The 14,798-nt window shown below is 36.5% G+C and overlaps 3 protein-coding genes across 3 annotated transcripts; 1 reads left to right on the top strand and 2 right to left on the bottom strand.

The window, feature by feature from the left end:
- Positions 1 to 472: 472 nt before the first annotated feature.
- Positions 473 to 1,219, bottom strand: LOC119986818 (acylsugar acyltransferase 3-like). The gene has a single exon (XM_038831514.1). It carries the CDS (start codon positions 1,217 to 1,219, stop codon positions 473 to 475), a length of 747 nt encoding a protein of 248 aa, XP_038687442.1.
- Positions 1,220 to 2,501: 1,282 nt separating this feature from the next.
- LOC119986796 (7-ethoxycoumarin O-deethylase-like) lies at positions 2,502 to 4,360 on the top strand. The gene is made up of 2 exons (XM_038831477.1): positions 2,502 to 3,500; positions 3,588 to 4,360. The coding sequence occupies exons 1-2, from the start codon at positions 2,562 to 2,564 to the stop codon at positions 4,209 to 4,211; spliced, it is 1,563 nt and encodes a 520-aa protein (XP_038687405.1). The 5' UTR covers positions 2,502 to 2,561; the 3' UTR covers positions 4,212 to 4,360.
- Positions 4,361 to 10,985: 6,625 nt separating this feature from the next.
- Positions 10,986 to 13,116, bottom strand: LOC119986817. Its single transcript, XM_038831513.1, has 3 exons — positions 12,699 to 13,116; positions 12,540 to 12,574; positions 10,986 to 11,063 (listed from the first exon to the last, which is right to left on the bottom strand). The coding sequence occupies exons 1-3, from the start codon at positions 13,114 to 13,116 to the stop codon at positions 10,986 to 10,988; spliced, it is 531 nt and encodes a 176-aa protein (XP_038687441.1).
- Between the last annotated feature and the right edge of the window lie 1,682 nt (positions 13,117 to 14,798).

Here is a 14,798-nt window from a genome sequence, read left to right as displayed (position 1 = left end):
TTGCTGATCTTAGTGTTAGAGAGTGATTCTCATTTGTCCTATTATCTTTCATGTTAATCAATTCAATTGTGATTATTGGGTTGATTTGCATCACCCCAGCTTAGATGCTGGCTCCATCCTTGCGGATTTCTAATCTTGGGAATAAGTATCACCTGCTGTTTTACATATAAATTATCACCTGCTATTTTATGTAATGAATTGATAAAAATCATACCAATCTACTAGACACCACATGGAGACCAGCGGACTGAGAGAGCCAAGGTCGAGGCTATGTTTCGAAATCCTGAAGAGTTCGTATAATTCAACGATTAGGCAATCAAAGAAGTAAAAGAGACAAAAAGGGAATATCAGCGATTAAACACAAAACGAAAACAATTTATAGAGCACCCATGCTAAAGAGAGTAATTCCTCATCATGTTCTAACAGAGACATCAATTGTTCATCTAGTGTCACCCATTCTTCCACTCCATTGTTATCTCTTGCCAATGTCACCGTTGATTGCCTTAACAGCTTCCCTCATCTGGCGGACGAAATCGCACAACTTTATTCCCTCATCCTCTGATTCTGACATCATGAGCGCTATCATCAAAAAGTTCCCCAGGGAATTTTCAGCGAATTGTGGGACAGCCCTTCGTGGCATATTCACTAAATTTGCCACCAAAACTGATTTTTGGATACATGGTTTTACCTTCTTCAATGCAGACATCATGCATTTAACAATGAATGCAGAGGCAACCTCTACGCGAGTCGGGTTGGGCACAATTGAGCTTGCTGCTTTGGCTTTGAGATTGCTCAAGATCGATCCATCAAACACAAACCTCTTTGTAACAGACATGTTATTTTTATACAAGACACTTGCTAAATCTGAGGTGGTTAGATCTTCTAGGAATGAATGGTTTTGGGGGGATATTGATGAGGCACTAAAATCTGGAGCCAGAGCTCCTTCAATTGAATCTCGAGCGATAGTAGCCCAAGTTTTCATGAACGCACAAAGAGCAGTTCCATCAAAAATCTTGTGCGAAGCCACAACACCAACTGCAATGCCATGATAAGAAAACAGAGTTTCTTGAATCATTAGAACATGATCTCCGCCAGTTATTTCTCCATAAATAATCTCATCTGGCAAAAATTTGGGGAATGCTGAGATAGTGGGGGTGTTTGAGATAGTCACATAAATTGCAATTGATTCTGGCATTGATATAGAAAGCGCCTTCATCATTGCAGTCAAAGGAACGATCGTCCAAAGCCTTTCCGGCGATGTTTCAACACTTGCGATGTTTCAGAGATGCATGCTTTGTTTCAACACTTGCGATGTTTCAGAGATGCATGCTTTGTTTGGTGGATAAAAGAGAATAATGGGAGCATATGTGGAGGGGACAAGTTGATCAAGGAGAGAGACTTTATGGGTTTTGAGATGATGAGTTGTTGGAGAAGGTTTGATGCATTCTCTGGATACTATCTCAACCTCCATTATTATCAATTGCAAAGCTATGAGCTACAGAGAGAGAGGAGGGCAAATTTATTCATGAATGCATAAAACACAATGGTTTAGAATTGAAAAGCTCAATTCCATTGTTTTATTCCATAATTAATTATTTTTTTGAAAACACAAATCCATAATTCATTGTTTTTCATCTGGAATTCATTGTTTTTGAAAATAAGGTCCATAATCCATTATTTTTAGTCCAGATTTCATTTTTTTTTAAAACGCAATCTAGAATTCATTATGTTTTAAAAGCACCCCCATGATATATTGTTTTTAGTACAAAATCAATTGTTTTTAGTACAGATTCCATTATTTTTAATCCATATTCCACTGTTTTTTTGAAGGTATAGGGCAAAATCCATTGTTTTTTAAGAGTACAATTCATGATCCATTGTTTTTCAAAAGGACAGTTCAGACTCCATTATTTTTAGAGTCTATTGTTTTCAAAAACAATGGCAAAAACAATAGGATTAAGAATCATCAGGTAAAAACTATCTATAATGAATCTTATTGGAAAAAGCTTGATGTGCTAATTCCGAATATGTATTTTTTTTCTAAATCTAATATGTATTTTGAGAGTCGAAACCTTCTGAAATTTCATTTAACAAAAAGAAAAGTTAAAAAAACAACGATGTCATCATCAAAATTAAACGTGTAGCTTTAAAGGAATGATGGTATTTTTGTTCCAAGAAATCACAACACTACTGCATAAATATTTACATGGAGCAGAATGTTTATCTAATTTATAAGACAGAGAGTTGATCAATTTGTTAATTAGATATGCTAATTCCCAGAACTGCGGTCACATGCAAGATCTTATCATATCTATATCGCGTCTTATCTTGATTAATAAATCAAGATTTGACTCTACATATACATATACATATACACGATTTATGTATATTGTAGAATTTTCATTTTTAAAAATAACAAACAGTGTTATTGAGATCTTAGCCGTAGGATCAAAAAAGGCGTACATGAATAAGACGTACTTGATGATGCAAGTGAGAATGGGTTACTATATTTTCTGATACAATCCCTTCCCCATCACCTCACACAAACAACAAACCCAAACATGTTGAGCCATCTGAACTTTGAGAACGATGAAATTTCCGGAGCGATTTTGGCCATTCCTGTCCTGATTATTTCAGTACTGTTATGGATCTTCTTGATCAAGAAATCAAGAACCAAAGTCGCTCCTCTACCACCAGGTCCTCGAGGATTACCAATAATCGGGTACCTCCCCTTTCTTGGTACCCATCTCCACCACACATTCGCAAAATTGGCACAAATCTACGGCCCCATCTACAAGCTCAAGCTCGGGAACAAACTCTACGTTGTGATTAGCTCGCCATCATTAGCAAAACAGGTGGTTCGTGACCAAGACTCGATCTTTGCAAACCGAGATCCACCAGTCTCAGTAAAAGTTGCAGCCTTTGTTGGAAACGACATTACCTGGCTACCGTTAGGTCCTGATTGGAGAAAGATGCGCAAGGTGTTTGTGCGAGAGCTGTTGAGCAGTACAAGTCTTGATGCTTGTTACAGTTTGAGAAAACAAGAGGTGGAGAAGAGTATAAAGAATGTTCATGGCAAAGCAGGGGAGTGTCTGGATTTTGGTGAACTGGCTTTTGGGACTTTGTTTAATATTATCATGAACATACTGTGGGGAGGAACATTACAAGGAGAGGAGGGGACGAAAGTCACAGCGGAGTTTCGAAAGGCTGTGGCGGAACTCATGGTGATAATGGGGGAGGCAAATGTTTCGGATTTTTTTCCGTTTCTTGCAAGATTTGATCTACAGGGTGTGGAGAGGAGAACGAGAAAAGTAGGTGTCTGGATAGAAGATATTGTTAATTTTATAATCGAGAAACACATGAGCTCCAATATTGCTGTGAAAGAAGATGGAGTAGGAAAAAAGAAAGGAAGGGATTTCTTGCAACTTGTGCTAGAGCTTCAAGAACGTAACGATCCTGCTACATCAATTACCATGAACCAAGCTAAGGGCATGCTAGTAGTATGTTTTCTCCTTTAATTACCTTGAACCAATAATGATTTTGAAAGTCATATACTGATGTTTGCTCCTCTATTGTGTGGTTCACAGGACGTTTTGATCGGTGGAACGGGGGACACAGCAACCGTGGTTGAGTGGGCAATGGCAGAGATGATGATGTCTCCACATATAATGAAAAAGGTACAGCAGGAATTGGATGAAGTCGTTGGTGTGAACAACTCTGTCGAAGAGTTCCACTTACCCAAACTACTCTATTTGGATGCTGTAGTGAAGGAAACAAGCCGCTTGCACCCTGCAGTACCAACGCTAGTACCACGTTGTCCAAGCTCGTCCGCCACAGTTGGCGGATTCACCATTCCAAGGGGTACTCAAGTTTTCTTGAACGTATGGGCTATCCAAAGAGACCCCGAACTTTGGGACAACCCCTTAGAATTTAGGCCTGAGAGGTTTTTGAATGGTGAAGATTGCAAATTGGATTTCTCTGGTAATAATTGTAAGTATCTTCCGTTTGGTTCAGGGAGGAGGATTTGCGCTGGGGTTCCCTTAGCAGAGAAGATGCTGATGTATTTGCTGGCTTCATGGTTGCAATCTTTTGACTGGAAGTTACCGCCAGGCGAAGAGCTCGAATTATCAGAAAAATCAGGGATTATTGTGAAGAAGGCGAGGCCATTGATTGTTATTCCAACACCGCGGCTTCAAAATCCAGAACATTAAGTTTCCATGGCTTGTTGTCTTGAAATAAGATTAGCATTTGTTGGTTATTTTTTCGCTATTTTGTATACTGCTACAAATAACTTTTTAGACGTCAATATCCTTGAATGTCAAGACGAATTGAGGCGATGCTTGGGCCTCTTTATATGCAATACCTGCTTGATTTCAAGGATTTGGACACAGGAAAATCAATTTCTAATACTCAAACAATGGCATTGATCATGGTAATGTCTAGCTTCTCTAATCCATAAAATGGAAGACAAGTCAGTATAATTGCTGGTAAGTTAGCTCCCGTATTTTGAGCAAGGAAAGCAAGAGTTTGGTAAATCAAAAAGAGTGGTTCTTCCCCATTCCCCTCGGAGAAGACAAAATTACATTGAACAAATTCTTGCTCTCAAAGCATTCAAGCTAGTTTGTGTCATTGAATCCAAGCTAGTTTCCGCCGACTCTCGTACAATAAGAATACAAAGAATTCATGTAATATCAACCCAATTCCATCAAAAATATCAAGAACGAATATATAAATGTGCACAAAAGTGTGTATAAATATATGTACATCAGTGCGTCCCTGGAAATTATTGGTATTGGTCTTCAAGAGGTATGGGGGGAGTGCTGATGCGCTAGTGCACCGGCTAATCATTAGAATATTAGACAAATTTGTTAATTAGATATGCTAATTCTCTGAATTTTGGTCCTATCTTTGTCCATGCAAAGATCTTATTATATATCAATATCACAGTTCTTAATTATTATGGTCCACCTTCAGCGAATATAATTTTAGAAATATATATTATCTGGGGACAACTTTTGACAGTTATTATGGTCCAGCATAAGCGAATATAACGTTGTACCTCATCAAATATGGAGATTGGTACGTCAGGTGGAGGAAATTCAATGTTATTATGGATATTATTGGGGACAACTTTTATTAGCAAAACAAAATATACACGATCTTTCGGCAAAAATATACATTTCGTCCCTCAACTGAATAGCTACATATTTCATCTTTTAAGTGAGATTGACGTCGGAAAAATCAAACATGGCGCTTACTTGGCATACTGGAAAAATCTCAAGTGACAAAATTTGTTAAATGACAACGACACAATGTTAAGTCCCTTAACTAGCAATAGAGTTGTAAGGGTGAAATTTAGAGGTACAGTTATAATTTTCACATATTATGTAATGGTAAGTTCTGCGTACATCATACATGTCCCAACCCGAATCTAGTCTGTCATAGACTCATAGCAGTCTAGCGCACAAAAATCCACACACACTTTACCTAGAGACTAGAACAATCACGCTCCTCCACAATTCATGCAGATACGGTACCTTTACTTCTCATTTCTACTATTGAATACCCTCGTTTTGTTCTTGTTCAACGGACAGGGATGGCGATTGATAGATTATATCTGATAGGGATACTGGATATCTATTGACTTGAGCAACATCAGGGGGTGCCGGGCCTCCCTGATCCCCATGGATCTGCCATGCCACTGTCTTCCACCTAATATGATGATTTCACATGCTGTGTGTACGTAAGGTGGAGAAAATTCACACAAGGTCCATGAACATTATAATTATGATGTGGGTACCCTTAGAACGTGATGGTCAGAGGAACATTATTTTTGCATTAAACCAGATAGACCCTTAGAAAATGATGGGTCCCACACTCTTGTGAGGCAAGTGACAGGACTTGGTGTACTGTAATTTTCTGATACAATCCCCTCTCTCTCGGACACAGCAAAAGCCCAAACAAACAGTCATTTAATCATCGGTAGGAGCGGAGCCAAGAAATGATAATGAGGTGGACTATTGCAATTTTAATTTTTTGGAAAAGTTTTACGGGGGTTCAGGAACAGAGCCCCCAAATTTTTTTTAAGGCTATTTTACAACAATACAATATATTGAATTGAATGATATTTCGATGAATATTCAAGATAAATTCATGTTGATCAAACACCTTGAAGCAATTTTAGAGACATTTTCAAGCTAAATATATACATATTTTGCAATAATCACAATGAAATGTCCATTTTAATGGAAAACTGAAAACGGTTAATTGAAAATTTAATAGTTCAATTAGTCAATCCAAACCTGTTGACCTATGTATCTTGGAGTCTATCGTGTGTCTACCTTTTAGCTATGTACTGCCCCAAATAGAAAGGATGGCTCTCTGGCTCTGTGTCAAGGTGTTACTCTCTATCAAACCTGGAAAGCTATTATATGCTTCTCATCATCATGTACATGAAGTATATAAATTTTTTTTTATTCCACCATTGATCGTCGGATTTTGTTTTTGAAATAAAAAATATTATGGATCCCACACTTTAAAACATATCTAACGCCAAACGGTTGGAGGATTGTTTGTAATTTCTACTACAGGTACCCTTAACTGAACAAACATGTGAGCCAACCAATTAAATTACGAGAAAGATAAAATTTCCGGTGCAATTTTAGTCATTCCAATCCTGATTATTTTATTGTTATGAATCTTTGTATATGGTAAAATTCATAATTTTGCTCATTTTGATATTATAGTATACTTGTGTTAATATAAATTATTTAATATTATATTCATATAAAAAAAATTATTAAAAATCAGGGGGTGCCGAGCCTCCCTGTCCCCGTGTGGCTCAGCCACTGTCTCCTAGCTAAAATTAATCTTTAGAACATTAATTTTGCATTAAGCTTGAGACACCTTAGAACTTGATGTGTGCGTATGTTGAATTCGATTTTTGTTTAGAACAAAATTATATCGTTTCGTAAAACCGATCAAAAACTATAAAGATTTTGTTTGTTGTAATTAATTTTGAGGTCCCTCAGAAATAATGGAAGCAAAAAATTATAGATGGAAAGGACGGATAGCTTGGAAACACGTTCCGCACCATGTGCGCGTCATTTTCGCTTCCATAAAACTTGATTGCTATTCGGTTCATCTCTCCTGCTTTTTGAGTATTTCTAGCCTTTTAATGGTGAAGTAGTTTGTTAAACATTAGAATTCATTGTTTTTTAAATTCTATTGTCTTTAAAATGGAATTTCAAAAACAATAGATTCAATAAAACTGTTGGGCTCAAAAGAGTTGAACAAATCTATTCCATTGATTTAATAAAACTTTTGGGCTCCCTTGGTCTACTAAACCGTTTGACTACATGTTATTTTCGATATAATTATTTTTTTTAGAAACTACATCTGTCATGTTTGAATTCAAGAGAAAGTTTTGTAGAGCCAAATTACTAGGCCATGGTTTTGCCTGCTCATCACTTACCCAAAAGGTATCATCATTTATTGTTGTAAAGGACAAGCCACCACCTCTCTCTATCGTATATGGACTATGACATGTTTGGCTCACTTTAGGAGATATTTGAGCTCATTTGAAAACCTTGGTTGCTGCTTCAAACAAGGCTTAGCACATTGTACTATTGTCTACTCATATCAAGGGCAACCGCTCTTATTTGAAAGGATGAGATTTGCTACATGAATTATCAAACGGTTGAGATATTCTGAGTGTCCTAGAGATATTTCAAGGGCTAAGATGGAAGTCATAAAACAATATCAAATGGTCATGCTTTTGACAACATCCTTGCTTGCAATTTTGAACTTAAAAGAGGAGCGTCTGCAAATGCTACAACATGGACAGCTGAGATTCAATCTTCATGTTTTCATCAACGGTTCAAATTGAAACTACAATGAAGAGTCCAGATTTGACATGAGAGAAGATCCAAGGGTTGGGAAAGCAAGAGTTTGGTAAATCAAAAAGAGTGGTTCTTCCCCATTCCCCTCGGAGAAGACAAAATTACATTGAACAAATTCTTGCTCTCAAAGCATTCAAGCTAGTTTGTGCCATTGAATCCAAACTAATTTCCGCCGACTCTCCTACAATAAGAATACAAAGAATTCATGTAATATCAACCCAATTCCATCAAAAATATCAAGAACGAATATATAAATGTGCACAAAAGTGTGTATAAATATATGTACATCAGTACGTCCCTGGAAATTATTGGTATTGGTCTTCAAGAGGTATGGGGGGAGTGCTGATGCGCTAGTGCACCGGCTAATCATTAGAATATTAGACAAATTTGTTAATTAGATATGCTAATTCTCTGAATTTTGGTCCTATCTTTGTCCATGCAAAGATCTTATTATATATCAATATCACAGTTCTTAATTATTATGGTCCACCTTCAGCGAATATAATTTTAGAAATATATATTATCTGGGGACAACTTTTGACAGTTATTATGGTCCAGCATAAGCGAATATAACGTTGTACCTCATCAAATATGGAGAATGGTACGTCAGGTGGAGAAAATTCAATGTTATTATGGATATTATTGGGGACAACTTTTATTAGCAAAACAAAATATACACGATCTTTCGGCAAAAATATACATTTCGTCCCTCAATTGAATAGCTACATATTTCATCTTTTAAGTGAGATTGACGTCGGAAAAATCAAACATGGCGCTTACTTGGCATACTCGAAAAATCTCAAGTGACAAAATTTGTTAAATGACAACGACACAATGTTAAGTCCCTTAACTAGCAATAGAGTTGTAAGGGTGAAATTTAGAGGTACAGTTATAATTTTCACATATTATGTAATGGTAAGTTCTGCGTACATCATATATGTCCCAACCCGAATCTAGTCTGTCATAGACTCATAGCAGTCTAGCGCACAAAAATCCACACACACTTTACCTAGAGACTAGAACAATCACGCTCCTCCACAATTCATGCAGATGCGGTACTTTTACTTCTCATTTCTACTATTGAATACCCTCGTTTTGTTCGTGTTCAACGGACAGCGATGGCGATTGATAGATTATATCTGATAGGGATACTGGATATCTATTGACTTGAGCAACATCAGGGGGTGCCGGGCCTCCCTGATCCCCATGGATCTGCCATGCCACTGTCTTCCACCTAATATGATGATTTGACATGCTGTGTGTACGTAAGGTGGAGAAAATTCACACAAGCTCCATGAACATTATAATTATGATGTGGGTACCCTTAGAACGTGATGGTCAGAGGAACATTATTTTTGCATTAAACCAGATAGACCCTTAGAAAATGATGGGTCCCACACTCTTGTGAGGCAAGTGACAGGACTTGGTGTACTGTAATTTTCTGATACAATCCCCTCTCCCTCGGACACTCGCACATGCAGCAAAAGCCCAAACAAACAGTCATTTAATCGTCGGTAGGAGCGGAGCCAAGAAATGATAATGAGGTGGACTATTGCAATTTTAATTTTTTGGAAAAGTTTTACGGGGTTCAGGAACAGAGCCCCCAAATTTTTTTTAAGGCTATTTTACAACAATACAATATATTGAATTGAATGATATTTCGATGAATATTCAAGATAAATTCATGTTGATCAAACACCTTGAAGCAATTTTAGAGACATTTTCAAGCTAAATATATACATATTTTGCAATAATCACAATGAAATGTCCATTTTAATGGAAAACTGAAAACGGTTAATTGAAAATTTAATAGTTCAATTAGTCAATCCAAACCTGTTGACCTATGTATCTTGGAGTCTATCGTGTGTCTACCTTTTAGCTATGTACTGCCCCAAATAGAAAGGATGGCTCTCTGGCTCTGTGTCAAGGTGTTACTCTCTATCAAACCTGGAAAGCTATTATATGCTTCTCATCATCATGTACATGAAGTATATAAATTTTTTTTTATTCCACCTTTGATCGTCGGATTTTGTTTTTGAAATAAAAAATATTATGGATCCCATACTTTAAAACATATCTAACGCCTAACCGTTGGAGGATTGTTTGTAATTTCTACTACAACAGGTACCCTTAACTGAACAAACATGTGAGCCAACCAATTAAATTATGAGAAAGATAAAATTTCCGGAGCAATTTTAGTCATTCCAATCCTGATTATTTTATTGTTATGAATCTTTGTATATGGTAAAATTCATAATTTTGCTCATTTTGATATTATAGTATACTTGTATTAATATAAATTATTTAATATTATATGCATATAAAAAAATTATTAAAAATCAGGGGGTGCCGAGCCTCCCTGTCCCCGGCTCAGCCACTGTCTCCTAGCTAAAATTAATCTTTAGAACATTAATTTTGCATTAAGCTTGAGACAACTAAGAACTTGATGTGTGCGTATGTTGAATTCGATTTTTGTTTAGAATAAAATTTTATCGTTTCATAAAGCCGATCGAAAACTATAAAGATTTTGTTTGTTGTAATTAATTTTGAGGTCCCTCAGAAATAATGGAAGCAGAGAATTATAGATGGAAAGGACGGATAGCTTGGAAGCACGTTCCGCACCATGTGCGCATCATTTTCGCTTCCATAATACTTGATTGTTATTCGGTTCGTATCTCCTACTTTTTGAGTATTGCTAGCCTTTTAATGGTAAAGTAATTTTTTAAACATTAGAATTCATTGTCTTTTAAATTCTATTGTCTTTGAAATGGAATTTCAAAAACAATAGATCCAATAAAACTGTTGTGGCTCAAAAGAGTTGAACAAAGCTATTCCATTGATTTAATAAAACTTTTGAGCTCCCTTGGACTACTAAACCGTTTGACTACATGTTATTTTCGATATAATTATTTTTTTTAGAAACTACATCTGTCATGTTTGAATTCAAGAGAAAGTTGTGTAGAGCCAAGTTACTAGGCCATGGTGTTGCCTGCTCATCACTTACCCAAAAGGTATCATCATTTAATGCTGTAAAGGACAAGCCATCACCTCTCTCTATCGTATATGGACTATGGCATGTTCAGCTCACTTTAGGAGATCTTTAAGCTCATTCGAAAACCTTGGTTGCTGCTCCAAACAAGGCTTAGCACCTTGTACTATTGTCTACTCATATCAAGGGCAACCGCTCTTATTTGAAAGGATGAGATTTGCTACGTGAATTATCAAACGGTTGAGATATTCTGAGTGTCCTAGAGATATTTCAAGGGCTAAGATGGAAGTCATAAAACAATATCAAATGGTCATGCTTTTGACAACATCCTTGCTTGCAATTTTGAACTTAAAAGAGGAGCGTCTGCAAATGCTACAACATGGACAGCTGAGATTCAATCTTCATGTTTTCATCAACGGTTCAAATTGAAACTACAATGAAGAGTCCAGATTTGACATGAGAGAAGATCCAAGGGTTGGGAAAGCAAGAGTTTGGTAAATCAAAAAGAGTGGTTCTTCCCCATTCCCCTCGGAGAAGACAAAATTACATTGAACAAATTCTTGCCCTCAAAGCGTTCAAGCTAGTTTGTGCCATTGAATCCGAACTTCTACCCAAGCCACTCTAAAGGCTTTCTCACTATTTTGCTTTTGCAAAGAAGGGAGTGTTTCTCATTTGGCTTTGAATTTTCAAATTTAAAATCCTACTTATTCTTCATTCATATTCTACCCGTGAGGTATATTGGTTGTATTGAGAGAGTTCTACATATCATTAGCTTAGTGCTATCCTTGTGAAAACAAGTAGTAGACGTAGGAGAAGGGTTTCCGAACTACTCTAAAATACTTGTGTCAATTTTCTTAATTGCATTGCTTGCTTATTTGCTTCTTGATTGACTAAGTGTTTAATTTCTAATTTGTGAACAAGTGGGGCTATTCACTATCTGTTGTATTTCTATTTGTCTTATTTTGAAAGTATTTTTAGTGTGTGTTTCTGCATGAATATGCATCTTGAATTTCAAGTTCGGTTTGTAACTGCTTTCCTTTTTAGCGAGTGGATGTTCTTTTATGGTGCAAAAATCAGAAATTATTTCATGTGCTACAGTGCCCATATAATGGCTCCGTTTGACAAACAATTTTGTCAGTAGCGTATATGCTAATAGATATACTAGACATAATCATAGCAGATATGTTGTTTCAATGGTTGGTAGTCTTTGGTTCAATTTTTGCTGGTAACATATATGGTAGATGATATTATGAGGCAAATTACGTATAGGAGTATTTGGCATTTTATTTGCAACATTTACAGAAAGTAGTGAAATAAGAATTGGAGGCCTTTCTCCCTCTCTCCCTCTCTCTCTCTTTCTCTCTCTGTGGTTCTCGTAAAAACATAATCGAAAAAACTCTTCTTTCTTTATGTTTTTGGGTCTTTATTTCAACCTAAAAACACATCAGATACAATTGGTGCTCAAGTGACTAGTATAGCGCTCGAGGGCTACATTTTTTTTTATTTTTTTTTTTTTAGGAAACCGGAAATTTTATTTCATAAGGAGGAGAAGAAAAGCCCTTCTCCGGTGGCTCACAATGGGGGTACTAAACCTAACCCATGGACAAAAAAGAACAAGAGAACAAGCACCAAGAAGGAAAAGAACAAACCATAACAATAGCAAACCAAAAGGGCAGATAATAGCCTAAAAATAGAACATTGGCAGTTAATATGTCTTATGATAGGGACCCCCATCGAGTCAATGTGTATGATACCTTTAACTTGAGCTGGAAGGTCGTTGTATTTGTAGAAGTAGCTAGATTGCTTACCTTGGGAAGCCTTTGTGGCTAGAAAATCTGCACAACCATTGATTTCCCTGAAGATGTGCTTAAACTGGATATCCATAGATCCACAACTTTCTTCAATCTGTCTTTTAATATAAATAACTTTCCAAGGACAATGATAGTTAGATGACAGAATGTTAATAACAACCAAAGAGTCAGATTCAACCTGGATCTGATTAAATCCTAGGGATTTAGCATGGCAGATGCCATCATGAATAGCTTTCATTTCAGTGCAAGTAATAGAGTAAGCACCATAATAATTAGATAAACCAGCCACAAATTGACCATTGTGATCTCTCAACAAGCACCCCCCACCAGCATCACCATTGTGACCAAGCACACTACCATCACAGTTTATTTTCACATAAGAATGAGGAGGAGGGTTCCAATATAAAACAGTCATCCTGCCTTTCTTTTGAGCCTTCACAGGTAAATTGAAAAGAGTATTTAAGAAAGTGTCTTTGCAAATGTCCCGGTGAGTTTTGCAAGAGCTTTGAAAAATCAATCTAATTTGATCAATGACACAATTAGTGATATCATGACTTTTTAGACCAAAGTCTTCGAATCTAGACTTGTTCCTGGCTTTCCAAAGCTGCCAGCAAACGCATACAGGAATTAAACAAGCCAAAGAACCTAAGACTGAGTTTTTCTTTTTAAATTTCCACCAATCAGCCAAAATGATATGAATAGGATCACTTCTAAAGGACATGCCAACCAGATTATAAAAGAAGGACCACACAACAACTGCAATAGGATTTTCCACAAAAATATGAAATAGAGATTCAGTTTGGGGATGGTTTTTACAGCATTGACATTTAGAAACCAACTGAATACCTATTTTGAATAAGGCTTCATCCACAGGCAGAGAGTTTTGAATCAATCTCCACATGAAGAAAGAAATTTTTAAAAGGGATTAATTCATTCCAAAGAGAGTCAAATAATGGAGAATAAGCATCATGAATTCTGATGGAATCATAGGCAGACTTAACAGAGAACAAACCATTGCCATTAGGAAACCAAACCATCAAATCATTCCTAGCTGAAATCTGAAAGTTATAACTACCTATATCTTGAACTAGATGATCAGGAATGAGGATATTTAATTTATCAAAGTCCCAATTGTCATTCACAATGAAACCATTCAACTTAGAGGGCCAACTAGGATCAATCTCAATCCTATTAGAAATAGGGCCATCCCCTAGCCAGTTATCTCTCCATAGGTTAATGTTACCTTTCCCAATTATGAATTTCATGTTGTTTTCCATAAAATTTCTAACCCTACAAATTCTTTTCCAAGTGAAGGAGCCTAAGGGAGAAGCTATGGAGGGGTGAACATTCCTGTAGAATTTTTGACTCATAAAGAGAGCCCACATGGATTTCAAATTCCTGAATTTCCACCATAATTCACAATTTAGAGCTTGCACCATATCATCAAAGCTTCTTATACCTAAACCACCCTCAGCATAAGGCCTAGTGATTTTCCTCCAAGCAACCCAATGATGTTTTTTTCCAAATTCAGAATTTCCCCAAAGAAAATTAGCACATATAGAGTTCAAATGATTAATGACTTTTTTAGGGGGATCAAGAACAGAGAACAAGTAGATAGGGAAGGAAGACAAGACATGCTTTAGCAAAATTAGTTTTCCTCCTGAAGAGAGCATAGCGGTACTCCAATTCACAATATGAGATTTAAAATTTTCAACTAAATTGTCACACATGACAATTCTTTTCCTATCACAGGACAAAGGGCACCCTAAATACACTATAGGCAACTCTTTTCTTTTAAAACCAGAGATGTGGAGAAGGGTGTTGATCCTAGACAGGTGCATCTTTTTAGGAAAGATTATGCAACTTTTTTCTTTGTTGATCTGTTGGCCATAACATTTTTCATATAAAGAAAGGACTTTCATAAGACCTTCAATGGCCTTTTTAGAACCATTAGAAAACAGGAGCAAGTCATCCGCATAAGACAAGTGAGAAATAACATTAATTTCTCTTCCAGAGTAATAAGAAAAAGCAGGATTGGCAGCATGGAAGGCTTCCAGAGCTCTTGAAAGAGACTCAGCCATGAGAATAAATAAAGCA

Source organism: Tripterygium wilfordii, chromosome 20 (assembly GCF_013401445.1).
Source record: "Tripterygium wilfordii isolate XIE 37 chromosome 20, ASM1340144v1, whole genome shotgun sequence".
In the NCBI taxonomy this organism is placed as follows: domain Eukaryota; kingdom Viridiplantae; phylum Streptophyta; class Magnoliopsida; order Celastrales; family Celastraceae; genus Tripterygium; species Tripterygium wilfordii.
Note: the sequence above shows the minus strand (reverse complement) of the source record. Positions and strands in the feature narration are given on the sequence as shown.